This window comes from Odontomachus brunneus, unplaced genomic scaffold (genome assembly GCF_010583005.1).
Source record: "Odontomachus brunneus isolate Ranch 3 - 2012 unplaced genomic scaffold, Obru_v1 Obru_scaffold_151, whole genome shotgun sequence".
NCBI lineage: Eukaryota > Metazoa > Arthropoda > Insecta > Hymenoptera > Formicidae > Odontomachus > Odontomachus brunneus.
This window is the reverse complement of record NW_022639601.1, coordinates 878,247-892,327: the sequence shown is the minus strand read 5'-3', so window position 1 is coordinate 892,327 and position 14,081 is coordinate 878,247. Positions and strand designations below refer to the sequence as shown.

The following is a 14,081-nucleotide window of genomic DNA, read 5'->3' as shown; positions in this document are numbered from 1 at the left end:
ATTAAACAACCTTTAATTTCCTTCGCTTATATCAGTCATCGATTAAATGATTTTTCATTGAATTCTTTGAAATTAATCATCAATAATCTTATAACTGGAACTCACATAATCTACGTAACAATATTGCAAGTGATAGAATCTAGATATGACAAAATAACATCAGAATGCGTGAATTTATCAAATGAACTTAAATTGTGTTGTTTATAGTGTTAAGGCTCCTAACCCCTCTATCTCTTTTTAATAACGTCAGAAGCGAGAAAATGCATGCTAAAAAATTCTTGCGAAATGTATTGAAATAAAAATATATATTCATAAAGTAACACTTGCAATCTATTAAACAAATTTGTAAGATATTCTGTGCACTCTCCTTTTGCTCTAACAATCAATAATTTATTGTAAATTAATTTGAATAAAAATAGGCGAAGAAATATGTTAAGAAGATGAATTTATGACAAATTATTGATATTTCTCAAGAATTTTTAGTATCCCAGGCAGCAAGCTGTTTATTTTGACGTCAATATATCGTTATTATTGGTCAGTAACATCATTTGTCCTTTAAGGATGTGTATTTAACGTCATATTTTAAGACGTCAAAATGACTTTGCAAAAGATCATTATGATAACGTTTAATTTACCATATTATAGACGAACTTCTTTTTCGAATAAAAAGATTAGTTTGCTATTCTTATAGATATATTTTCTTATAATAATAACGTTGCAACATTGCATATTGCAGTGCAATGTTCCAGAGACATTGCAGTGACATTAATTTGAAATATTACTTTAACAATATTATAGCAATATTTAAAAAATATTACGAATATAATATAATATTTTTTACTTATTTTAGTTATTTCTGTTACCTAATAAGCAAACAATATTTAAAAAACATTTGAAAAGACATTTTTAAAACGTCAAAAGTAATGGGATGGCGTTTTTAACGTTTTTAACGTTTGGAAAAATGTTACTTTTAATATTTAATGAACGTTTATTTTAACATTTAGAAAGTTTTTTAAATGTTGAATGTTAACATTTAGAAAAACGTTTTTAAATGTTAAAATACATATTTATTAAATATTAAAAAACACAAAAACATTCTTCCAAACATTAAAAACGTTATTTTAATGAAAAAAAGAACTTACCTCATTATTTTTAACATTTTAAAAATGTTTATTCAAATGTTTTTTTAAATTGTAATGTTTTGTAATGTCAACACCTAGGTAAACATCCCAGATAGCACAAGATCTCCTGAGGACGTCCTAAGGACGTCCTGAGGACAAAGAAATGTCCTCAGGACTTCCTCAGGATGTCCTCTGAATATCCCCTGGACATCTGTGCTATTAGGGATATTTTATATAAATATTTTATGCATATATTTTTAACTTCACTTTTATTATATGAAATATTAGAAATATAAATAGTTTATTTTTGTGGTTGTACTAAATAATATTATAAAAAAATTATAATTAGTGCTGTAGATAATAAAATACATTTAGTATCAGTTGAGGAAATAGCGCAATAGCCAAGGCAGACTAGGAACCAGTGCTGGGATTCTGTAACTCGTTATTGGAGTTAACGACAGTTTCGTTATCTTTGCGCAGCTTTTGTATACCGTAAAAAAGCTGCGCAACGATAATGAAACTGTCGTTAACTCCAATAACGAGTTACAGAATCCTAGTACTGGAGGTCTCGCGAGTTCGCGTCCGACCAGTACTGAGTAAATTTTCAGGTGCGAAAGCAGTGAGAAATCAAATAAAACATCTAAATTATGTTTAAAATCAAAATAAGCTGATTAGTTGCAAGCGTTTCTGCAAAATATATTTTTTTTAACTAATAGCCCTGATAGCCAAACGTGCCAAAAGCAAATTTTGGCAAAGCGTGCTGCAAGTTTTATCAACAGAATAACAACAAAACTGCAGCACGATTTGCTATATCAAGTAATGTCGGCAAAATGTGTGCAATATTGCGACACGACCTGTTAGCAAGCGTGATAGCAAACTGCTGACAAAAACCGGACAAGCTATCATTAGTAGTATGACGGCATATTGATAGCAGAAACTGAGCAAATCGTGCCGAGCAATGTGTGATAACAAATTTGCAGCAAATAGCGAATAAGATGTGCCGAGCAACGCGTGACGGCAAATTTGCGGCAAAAATCGAACAAGACGTGCCGAGCAACATATGACGGCAAACTGACGGCAAAAGCCGAGCAAGTCGTGTCAAATCTCATACAACATATGAGGGCCGTACGAAACACGTTTGTTAGTGAAGTTAAAGTGGAGTAACATATAGGACAACAGATTGAAGAACCAAAGATCTCAAGTTCAAATCCAATGTGAGCAAGGAATTTCTCCAAGACAATATACACTGAGATACTTACTGTTCTACATGATTAGGAAGTGTTCAATAATAAAAGCCACTGGTGTCATCTCTAAAAGACACAAATAGCATTTCATAGAACTAAAAATTTTAACTAGGACAGTCTATCTACTGATGATATATGCCTAATGCAGAAAATAAACTACATCACTAGTTATATTTTTTTTGTCTAACTATTAGGTAACTTATGTTATATCCTCATTAGGAAAAGTGATATTGCCTAGCAACTAGTTTGGTTTTTTACCATAATTATGTTGTTTCTTTTATCTTATTATTAGTTAATATATTGTATATATTCGCAAAAACGTTATATTATTAGTTCATCACTGTCTAGTTACACTAACTAATAACTATGTGTATGTGTCTATTGAATACAATTTTATTATATAATGACTAGATTCTCATAAGGTGCAAATTCTACTCGGGTAGTTTTGGCCTGTTCATAGCCGGCACATTTTGCTCGATTTTTGCCGTAAATTTGCCATCACGCCTTGCTCGGCACGTCTTGCTCGCTGTTTGCTGCAAATTTGTCGTCACACGTTGCTCGACACGTCTTGTTCGGTTTTTGCAGCACTCTGCCCTCAAGTAATTTTGGCATGCTTTGCCGACATAATGCCAGCATAATGGTAGTATACATGCTGCAAATTTGCTGTAATCCTATGATTGATTTTGCCAGCAATTTATCGGCATATTGCTGACATTTTGCTATCAGGGTAGTGTCATACGTCATTGTTACGTCATTTTATGTAAAAAAATTAAGTCATTAAGTCGTCGTATATATGACGTCATTGGTCTGTAACTTAGGACTATCAAGAAAACGTCATTATTTGTGGTCTGTTCTTTTCAACTGCACTGCTGAACTGGTGCAATAAGTTAAAGTGAGACAAGTATATTTTTTTCTCACTCTAACTTATTGCATCAGTTCAGCAGTGCATCTGAAAAGAACAGACCACTGTTAACTTGAATGATAAATGACGTAACAGATGACGTAAAATTCACGTTATTATCACGGCTGTCTGCTACCTGGGATGCATTTTTTCGCTTCTGACGTCAAAAAAGAGGTAGACAATACGAAGAGTCAGGAGCCTTAATCATGTCCGTCGTTTTTGCTTCTTTACCATCATGTTGGCGAAATATTTTTGACGCTAAACAAGTAAATATATGCGCCATCTTACGACGATTTTTGCGAAATTTATTAATCCATGAAAACTGAATAGATACTTGGCTCACTGAGCCAACTAGAGGAATTTAAATTTTCAATTAAACCATTTAACAAGAAGAGAATAAGCAATAATTAACGGTAGTTTAAGGGGGTACTGAAACTGAAAACTTTACCGACAGAATACTGACATTTTTCTGCAAAGTTTACGTCGTATTGGTTACACAGAATTACAAATGCTTTTACACAATGAAAGTACGTGCAAAAATAAATAGGAGCATTGCTTCTATTATATGTAACGAAAACGAATAAAAAAATTTTAATGTAAGATCTCAAGCTGTCAGTTAGCGTAAAATTTGCCTAATCCAAAAGTTCCGCTGCTTGTATATACTGAAAGTATGGATGCTCCAAACAGAAAAATTTTGAAGAATATTGCTCTACCTTCTGTATTTGGAAGCTTAAAAATATCGAAGAAGTTGCAGAAAGTTTCTACACATATATGGTTAGGTTTCCCGTTGAATATGATAAAACAAAACAACAAATTCATGTAAGTTTGTATGTACAAGAAATACGAAAAGGATAGCGTGATTATGTTAGTGACGATCGTCTCTACATTATCAACATCGTTCGAGTTTGTTATCGACTTCAGCAATGAGCTATAAGGTAAACGTCCTAGTGATTGAACGTGTACCGATAATTAAATTACTAATAATATGTTTGTGTTTGTTAAGATGCTTATCAATAAATGAAACAAAATCACAAAGTAACTAAATATTTCTTTTCATTTATTATATTTTTTTGTATATTGAAAAGCATTTTAACAAAGAAAAATACAAAACCAATATGTCAATCATTGGAACATGTATGTTCGACCACTGGGACGTTTACCTGAGAGATAAATGAGAATGGGCGCATTCAGTAGAAAAAGCGCTCAGTGAGCAATCAACGATTATTGGTTCTTGCTATTAGATCCCTAAATCTAGACCAATTACATTGACAAATTACTCAACTGTTGTGCAATTGTTGAGTCTACTGAATGCAGCCAATATGAACATTTTCTCTCCCCACTCTCTCGACTATATTATGAATCAGCAAGCACGGGAAGAAACAGAGACCTCTCTTTCATCCTGCAGCACTCAAGAGGCAACGTGCGTTCCAGGTAGTGTATATTTCAGTGGCCGAAATGGGCAACTCGATCGTGCAACGTGCCTGATATAAAGAAAAAAAAAACAATATCGGAAGCTGATACTGTGTACTTTTACACGTATCAAAATATCGACGTATGGAAAGTAGTTCGGTGATACATTAGTTATTTCAACGAAGAAAAAGAAGAAAACTGCCAAGACGGACACACGTGCGTGCTCATTGTAAATAGGAAACAGATTCCGACGAACGCTTTATGTTACGAGGATGGCGAAACTCAATGCATATTACACATTATGCCCACTCATCGACCAGCAGAATCTGCTGGGTGTCGAGCAGGACAAGGAATCAGGCTGGGCGATAGTAACACTTGGCAGGAACATAGTGATACGATATAAGGTCAGACATCGACTGATACTTAACCTCTTCAAGAACGAGTTTAAGTTTATTCTGTTTAGCTAAACTGTCTGAATTGACACAGACTGCTGCAATAAGTTCAAGTGAAACAAAATATATTTATTTTACTTTAAGGTCCAGTTCTACAACTTTACTTTAACCGGAATTTAACTTATTAAAGGCCTCCAAACAAACTTGCATTGTCATATTATTTATATACACAAGAAAATCAACTAATCGTGATTCGTACAGTAAAAGAATGTCTTTTATATTAGACATGTTTTATATTGGATTAGTTAATTCCCTTGTGTGTATAAATAATGCAACTGCAAATTTGTATGGATAGATCTCTAACAAATTAAACTCCAGCTAAAGCGAGTTGTGGAACTGAACCTAACTTATTGCACCAGTTTAGTCAGTTTAGCTAAAAAAAAAAACAGATGTAACATTGTAATTAGAAGAAAATTATTTAATGTCAAAGTGACAAAGTTATATACAGTAGTTAAATACATAGTTATATACATAGTTAAATATACAGAAATATACAGTTCAGGATTTATGCCGAAACAACTAATTACTATAAAATATTCCTTTGTATATTTTATCATACATCTAAACTCAAATCTTGCAGATAACCTTGCAGGAAGCTTTTGCTAATCTTTTCAGAATCTGATATTTTAGTATACTCATTAATAGGTGTACTCATCAATTTAGTAAGGAGAAAGATTTAATCATCAATAAACCATTTCTCAGAAGGTTTCTAAACAATATTCTAGAAAATAAGCTTTAGCTTATAAAAGATGTTGTTTATTAAAAAGTTTATTATTAAAGAATTAAAAAGAAGCGAAGAGAACTATTTGAATTACCAATTTTATTTGTTAATAATTTTAATAAAGAATGAACAACACCTATCAACTTTTTAAGAGTTACTTAGAAATATTCTTCTTCTTTACAATACATATTATGGTCAAGATGATTAGATTGATGATTAGACTGTATATTTTTATATATTTATCATTCACAGAACTTTTCATTATAGGTGTGTTTTTTAGCTGAACTAGATTGCACTTTTTGCTGTATAACAAGTATATAATTTAAGCCAGCGGCACACGGTGTTTGTTTTCATGCTGGATTGCTTGCTGATTGATGCATTTCTGAAGATGAATGGAAATACACTAATCAAAACAGAGTATTTCAATCCAGCAATCCAGCACGAAAACAAGCACCGTGTGCCGCTGGCTTTAGTGATGAATGAAAAAGGAGGAGGGGGACATAAAGTTGCAATGTAATACTAGTTCAGCTAACAAACAAATCTTACACCTTTGTCAATAATGTTTGAATTAGAAAAAGAAAACTAAATGTGCTGAAACATACAAAGTCTGTCTGGAAAGTATCCAACCTATACCATGTATAGGTATAAGTATCTGTATCTGAGTTTACTATTGTAGAGAACGAGTATTCTCCATTTAAAAGAAACCACCGTGAGTGTCAAGCAGAGGTGCAGCTCTTCACAAAACATGGCATATTCCAAGTCTGTTGTGTAACTTCTGATTGTTTCCGAAATTAAAAACCCCCTAAAAAAGGTGATTTGATGATGTGGAGAACATAAAACAGAATGTGATAAGAAAGTTGTTGGGTATTTTAAAAGCTGAGTTCCAGGACTGCTTCAGGAAGTAGGAGTAGCACTGAGGGAAAATAGTTGTGGCTTCCAAAGAAGTACTTTGAAGAAGACATAATCGCCATTGATTCAATTCTTTCTCTTCATATAGCTTAAAGTCGAATATTCTCCAGGCAGACTTTGTATACGTACATGTATCCATCTCTAAAAATATTAGCTAACACAACCAATATTATTTCAATAAGATTCTTAACAATCTATATGCATGGTTTTCCAGCTACAAGACCTGAAACAAAGCAGAAGCTGGTCCAGCAAGGATAAATTGACATCGCAGGTGATTTACGATAAGTCGAATCAGTGTTATGCAGCTGCCTTTAAAGAGAAAAAGATACGGGTCTGGTCGGAGGAGGAGGTAGATTTGAATAATGTGAAGGGATACAAATTTCGATTCCCGTTGCACGCTATTCTCACGCATGACGAGCTACCACCAGTTCTAGTCCAGCAAAACGGAGCTACAGCCTCTTTGAAGTGGGCGATCGCAAATAGAAAATCTTGGGCCAGCAAGGGTATACTGAGGACCAAAGAGAAACTGTTGCACTGTCAATTGATACATTTGAACAAGAGAACAAGTCTTTACTGCTTGACAAAGATAGAAGAAACGTACAATTGTTTAGTTGTCAAATTGACGGATGATACTTGTTTGGAAAAGGCAAATACCATGAACAGATTCGAACTGAAACGAGAATCGGAGGATCTAGTGGGACATACGGTGATACAAAACAAAAATACTGCTTATCTATTAACTTTATGTACGTAAAATCAATCGTTATGATCGTATTGTATTTTATTTCTTTGTATCCCTTTATTGTTTCTTTTATCGCAAAATTGTACATATTTCTTTCTAGAATTAGAAAATAATACCTTGTAACGCCGTCACTGTGTGTACAAATTTTTTCAATAATGATTTGGTAATGATGTTATTTCCTTTTTTCATTGATAACAATAATGCAATTATATTTTTAAGTGATGATAACTAATATAATCGTTATTTTTATTATTACTTTGCGCACGCACGCACGCACGCACACACACACACACACACACACACATATATATATATATATATATATATATATATATATATATGCACATGCACATAAATAGGTAGATATAAATATTAAAGTAATGCATTACTTTTCAAAAGTAACGTTCTCAACCTAGTTTCTTTTATAGTGAGATTACATTAATGTGTTTCTCTAATTTTTTCAGGGTCACATGGTAGATTGTACAGTCATGTTCTGACGGGAACGTCTTCCGATCCGGGAGCCAGCACGTTAATCAGTGTAATTACCAATATTAACACGAAATATCCTGCGGTAATGACACACTTGAACGAGACGACTATAGCGGTTTACGGTGCCGACATTACGGACGAAGGTGCGATACTCATGATATATAATGTACAGCACAAATTGGCGCAGGCGGTGCAGAAGCTTAAGCTTTACACAAACGACGCTAAACTCTGGAAGGTGGAGGATAAATTATTATTAGCGGCGAATAGGCATTTGGCTATCGCGCCGTATCGTCTCGCGCCACAAAGAATGGCTGCTACGATGAGCTCGTCCTTGTGCTTCGAGAATCACGATAACGATAATGACACGGACGACATCATGGTGATACAGGAGATGACAAAGAGTCAATGGAACAAGAAGCAATCGCACGTCAGCAAAAGCATGTCGACAGATCGATCATCTTCGATGCCTCAATTACCAAAAATCACGAAACAAAACTTCACTTATAAGACCGAAGGATGGAGCGACACCACGATGCAAGAGATACTGATTCCGTCTTTTATGGAGTCCGGCGACGTCACGTCAATTTACTGGTGTCTCAACAGGACCAAAGACTTGCCGGAGAAATTACTGGTAGATCTCTTGGCGTTCTTGCTGAGAAGTCCGGACAAGATGTTTGTACCGTTACAAAACGGCTTGGCTAACAATGTATCAACGTCATCCAACAGTAATTCGCATTCGAGGAACGATTGTCTTGATAAAGTGTTTAGTATCACTTATTCTAGTACTTCTCTATTGCCACACTTGAGAACCGGTTTAACTTTAGATGAAGTACTCAGACTGTTAGAGTACTTAATGGACAAACTGACTGAGCAAGTAGACTCGTTGGACGGTAATCCGCAATTGAGCGAGCAACAGTTATACGAGTGGTCCAATCTGCTTTATGATTCTCACCATCAGCATTACGCAATATCACAAGACGCACGTGTTCTGGAAGTTTTCAATCGATTGAATTCTGTTTTGGATCAACACGTGAGTATCGTAGAAGCTTTACGTAATCTCGTATCCTCTTCTCTGTTACAATTTGTTTTCTTTCCACTAGGTCCAATTCCTGCAAGATCTTCAGAACCTGAGGCCTGTGCTGGAAAGGATAATCGACGGAAAGTCACCGCAGTCTTCCTCGACAAAGTACAATAAATACTATTCCATAGAAGAAATAAAACTTTATTAAATTACAAAGCAAAATTGTTTTTAATCTCGTATAAATCATCCAAGATGTGCGACTTTGATAGGACACATGCTTCTACTGTTTCGCATAACCGTATGCATGATTTATGAGAGTGCCGTCGAGAAATGTGTAGAACAGAACAAACTTGTAAATATTTCAATATCCTATTTGTTTTATTCACCATATTTTGTCTTCATATATCATAGGTGAACGAGTTCCTCCAGGGGCAGGAGGTACTCTACACTATAACAAGCTCTACAACAATTGTTATTTTTATATTAATATTGCAAATCGACTCTTTTTACACTGATGAACGTGCACGTCTCTAAATTGTGAACGCGAGAATTCGGAATCGGCGATTCACCGCCTAGGATTTTCAATGTTACACATCTAATGTAATTGATCGATGTATGGAACGGTACTTAGATCGCCAATCGCAGCCACAGACAATTTCCCGTTGTTGAATTTTCCGGCAATCTAAAAGCCATGTAGAAACAAAGTTTTTTTTAATTATACTTTTAATGCGTAAACATGCGTTTACAAAGATGTATAAAGTTTATATTAAATAAACATATTTATATACAAAAAAACAAAATAAGCGCTTCATTGGATCGAAAGAACAAATCGCATTATGATAAAAAAATCTACTTACCGATTTGACGTCAGACGCGCTTATTTTGTCCACTTGTGCGACAAGATCGGATGGCTTATACACGCGTTTCTTGAAAAGCGCCTGTTGTCCCAAATTTTCCAGCAACGTGGTATTATCGTCTGCGGCGAACATAATCTCCGCCTTCAACGTGGCCTTACCGCGAGCAATATCCGCGTCGGAGATGTTTAGCGATCTCAGACACGAGACGGCAGCTTTTGTTATCTACAAAAAAAAATCTAAACCTAAGCGTGAAGGCTCCTGGATATACAATCAGCAAGAAGAAAAAGTCAATAATAGTCAATATAAAATCTCAGTTGTGAGACTTTCAGTCATGAAAGTAAAATAAGAAAGAAGTACCGAACAGACTTTTACTGGAGCTGTCTAAACATTTCAGTCGTTATTCCGACTCTCTATAAAAAAAGATTTCACATCATCACGTATATATCTTAGAATAAAAAACGTTCTATATTCCATGATATGCAGTATTCAAATTCTTAAGTATAAATTGATTTCATATTTGACGTGGCTTTTGCTATATGGAGAAGTGCTGGATTTGATTTCCTAGTTGGAGTTGTGTGTTTTGTGAATTTCCTTTCAATGTTTCATGAAAATTTCAGTTCATTTCATCAAAGAAAAGTACAATATCATACTTTCTAAGTTTATTCTTTTTAACTGAACTATGTTGCATTTCTATCCGTCAGAGAGAATAAAACAAATATATAATAAAGGGAAAAAAAGAACGAAGTTCCCTAACACTCAGCTAGTTCAGCTAAAAACAATAAGCCTCTTGGTTGCTATTTCTGATGAAGTAAATTGAGATATTCACGAAATCTTGGAATCAAAAAAAGAAAACGCTATCCCCCAACCCGAAAGTCACATCAGGTATAAATTTACCTGGAATAAAACATCGAGCAATCGGCATTCGACTTGTTTACAGTACTCTTACGTGAATTTTATCAAATAATAAGATGCATGAGGATTTAAAAAATAAATATATAAATAATTAATAAATCTCACCTTTAGTATTTGATAAAGCCTGCGCAAGAGTGTCGAAAATAGGTAGAAAATGCCGGTTGCTGGAATTTTATCGTATAATTTGTTAAACAATAGAGAACTTACGGAACCAGCAACACTGGGCATCGAGCACATGACAAAGCCGAACAATCCGGAGTCGCTGTAACTAGCATTAAATGCCGAGATGGCGAATTGATCGACGCTCGCTGCGCTGGACACCTGCCTCTGCAATGGAGACACACTAATGCCCCATTTCACATGAGGCCCATCACCGACCGTTCTCTGTAATATAGCGTAAGCGAGAGCATCTTTCTCTTTGTTAAAACCAGAGGCTTCTACGGCTACTGCCACAGTAGTCAACTCGGACGTTCGTTCCTTGCGAAGTTCTCCTCCGTAATACTTTGTCGCTTCCGGGACTTTATCCTCGGAAGCTACTTTCAGATTCGTGGCAAACTGCGACACACTCTGCAGCGGAACGCCAGTAGCCACGACCGCGCAGTTGGAGCCAGTGAACCAGGTGTTAACGAAGTGTTGCAGCTAGAGAGAGAGAGAGAGAGAGAAGAAAAGCTTTATTAGAAATACAAGGTTGAAAATGTTATTCTTGAAAAATAACATTCATTAAAGTAACACGTTAGAGTTAATTACTCAAGTAACGTATCCTTACAATTTTCATTATTTTTTTTCAAGAAGTTTGAACTTTTTTTATGATTCGCTTCTTCCCATTCACGTATATGTGCAAAGTAACGATTATAACTGTTACTTTGCACATATACGTGAATGGGAAGAAGCGAATCATAAAAAAAGTTCAAACTTCTTGAAAAAAAATAATGAAAATTGTAAGGATACGTTACTTGAGTAATTAACGCAACTGTGTTAGCATTAATAATAAAAAAATAACGATAAACCTTAGAAGAGACAAGTTACTTTTAAATTTTACTAGAAATTAGGAATGTCCAGACTAGCATGTGGTAATACACGTACAGTCTCTGTATTGATCTTCCCGAGTTGCCTCTTTGGTGAGTATAGAGAATAACCGAGTCCGCTGCGATACGCCGCTTTGTGCAGTAATTCCATTATTCGAGTTGTTTCAGGCACAGCGGACAACTCGTAGCGTAACCTAGGCAGTTGATCGGATATCTCCCATGGTTTGAACACTTGTTGGGTAGCAACGTCCTCCAGAAAAGTCAAAGTGTCGTTTCTATTACAAGAGCGTGGATATTACGTACCATTCGACAAGCGAATTTTTTAAACGAAAGCCTCTAAGTTGATCAATATGTGTAAGAGGATCTGCTTACAATTTATCCCTTGTAATTTGCAAGGTGTAAGCAATGCTTTCGCGATCCGTAGTGGCAGTTAAATTTCCACCAAATTGTTGGAGATTTCTGGTTATACCAAAAGCGCTCGATCTGCAGGTGCTCAAACCAGCAAATATACGAAGGTGATGTGCTATACCTTGTGTATTGTAAGTCTCATTGCGTGAACTAGCTCTAAAATTGGAAAAAATTAATTTTATGAAAAAGTGTTTCACATCAAGTACATTTAAGACGACTTTCAACAAACTAATTAATGTAATCAATGACTTAAAACTGCTGTTAGTGAAAGATTATGCTATATCTTGCTAATGTAGATAGAGATTATTCATTTTTCAGCTATTGTTGAATGACAAATTACAGAAATGAAAATTACTGTTGGCAATTCTATTATTCATCAATTAGTTTAATCTGAACTTGGTAAAAGTAATTCTTGCAAATGCACTTATATCATTATTCTTATATGCATATCTAGAGACTTAGGAAAATTTTTAACAAACTGATTAATCTAATCATTTAAAATTGCTGTCAGTCAAATATTATCTATGGGTTTATTAAAATTACAAATTTTTTAATTATTGTTGGATGACAAATTAGATAACAGGAAATTGCTAATTTGGTAATTCTTTCTTTGGTATTGCTAACTTGGTAATTCTTATTATTATTTATTGATTAGTTTAACTTGAATTAGTTCTAGTAAAAGTCATTCTTACAAATATATATTTATATATTATTTATACACATATACCTAAAAACTTATGACTTTCAACAAACTGATTAATCCATAATTTAAAATTGTCAGTAAAATATTATTTGGTTTATCTTGTCAATGCAAGTAGAAATTACTAATATTTTATTATTGTTGAATGATAAATTATACAATTGAAAATTACTGTTGGCAATTATTATTATTTTCATTGATTAAAGTTAGATAAAAGTCACCTTTACAAATATTATATTTATTATATTCATATGCATACCTGAAGATAATTGACACTTGGGCAATAGGATTATTGTTATCGATCGCAGCAATAGTCACTTTATTGCTTGATAGTACTTGAAGTTCAGGGACTGCCGCAGTAGAGCATTGAGTTGCCGCTGCAACTGCATAGTGTCTTACCTGAAGAGACATAAATATAGAAATATAGAATATACATAATGCATAAATACATAATCCATAAATATAAAAATTAATTGAGAAAATACCTGATCGTTAAATATTCTGAGAAAACATAATTTTTGGAGTTCTTATTTATGAAATAAATACATATATTTTCTCTGTACAGAACAGTACTTATAAGTGAAATAGGATGAAAACGTACGATTGTGAAATACATCAAAACCAATTTTTGAACATGATTCGAGTGTTGTCAGAATGACGTTCGCAGTCATCTTTTGCTATAAAAACGAGCGCAAAGTCGTTTTAAGCGTTTAAAAAGTCGCAAGGTTAAAACATATCGTACGCCAACGATTTACATAACACCCGTATTACAGGTAAAGATAATGATTAGACAATGAGGTATCGAGAAAGATGCGCGATCGATGACACAGGATCATTAATGGGATTCATCATACCGTAGGGCTACGAAGGACAGGCGACCGCACAGCGGAGCAAGCCATTTCTCGTGTTTTCAGGAAAAGCAGAAGAGTTGATCAGACAGACGTAGACAGCCGAGACGGCGCCATTAGTCGTATAAGAGAGAGAGAAACACGCTGACCAATCTGAGCATTGCCCAATAAATTGGCGCACAGTATCAAATCCGAGGTTGCGTTCTCAAATTCGCAATGAAGTCAGATGTGTTTGTTGTATAATTTAGCCGTTTCTAAAATGAACTTACGCACATCAAGCATTAATCTTAACCGTTCTTAAATTCAAATTGCAAACGGCGC

At 34.5% G+C, this 14,081-nt stretch overlaps 2 protein-coding genes across 3 annotated transcripts; one reads left to right on the top strand and one right to left on the bottom strand.

Moving 5' to 3' along the window:
• Window positions 1–4,649: 4,649 nt before the first annotated feature.
• LOC116850634 lies at window positions 4,650–9,226 on the top strand. 2 transcript variants are annotated; one of them, XM_032829142.1, is made up of 4 exons: window positions 4,652–5,080; window positions 6,973–7,504; window positions 7,965–9,019; window positions 9,090–9,226. In XM_032829142.1, the coding sequence occupies exons 1-4, from the start codon at window positions 4,949–4,951 to the stop codon at window positions 9,216–9,218; spliced, it is 1,848 nt and encodes a 615-aa protein (XP_032685033.1). In that variant the 5' UTR covers window positions 4,652–4,948; the 3' UTR covers window positions 9,219–9,226. The 2 variants fall into 2 exon arrangements, with proteins under 2 accessions (XP_032685032.1, XP_032685033.1); XM_032829141.1 differs by having other exon boundaries at window positions 4,650–5,080; window positions 7,965–9,222.
• LOC116850636 (cytochrome b-c1 complex subunit 2, mitochondrial) lies at window positions 9,196–13,930 on the bottom strand. Its single transcript, XM_032829143.1, has 7 exons — window positions 13,767–13,930; window positions 13,172–13,311; window positions 12,177–12,368; window positions 11,863–12,079; window positions 10,987–11,418; window positions 9,868–10,089; window positions 9,196–9,692 (listed from the first exon to the last, which is right to left on the bottom strand). The coding sequence occupies exons 1-7, from the start codon at window positions 13,809–13,811 to the stop codon at window positions 9,606–9,608; spliced, it is 1,335 nt and encodes a 444-aa protein (XP_032685034.1). The 5' UTR covers window positions 13,812–13,930; the 3' UTR covers window positions 9,196–9,605.
• Between the last annotated feature and the right edge of the window lie 151 nt (window positions 13,931–14,081).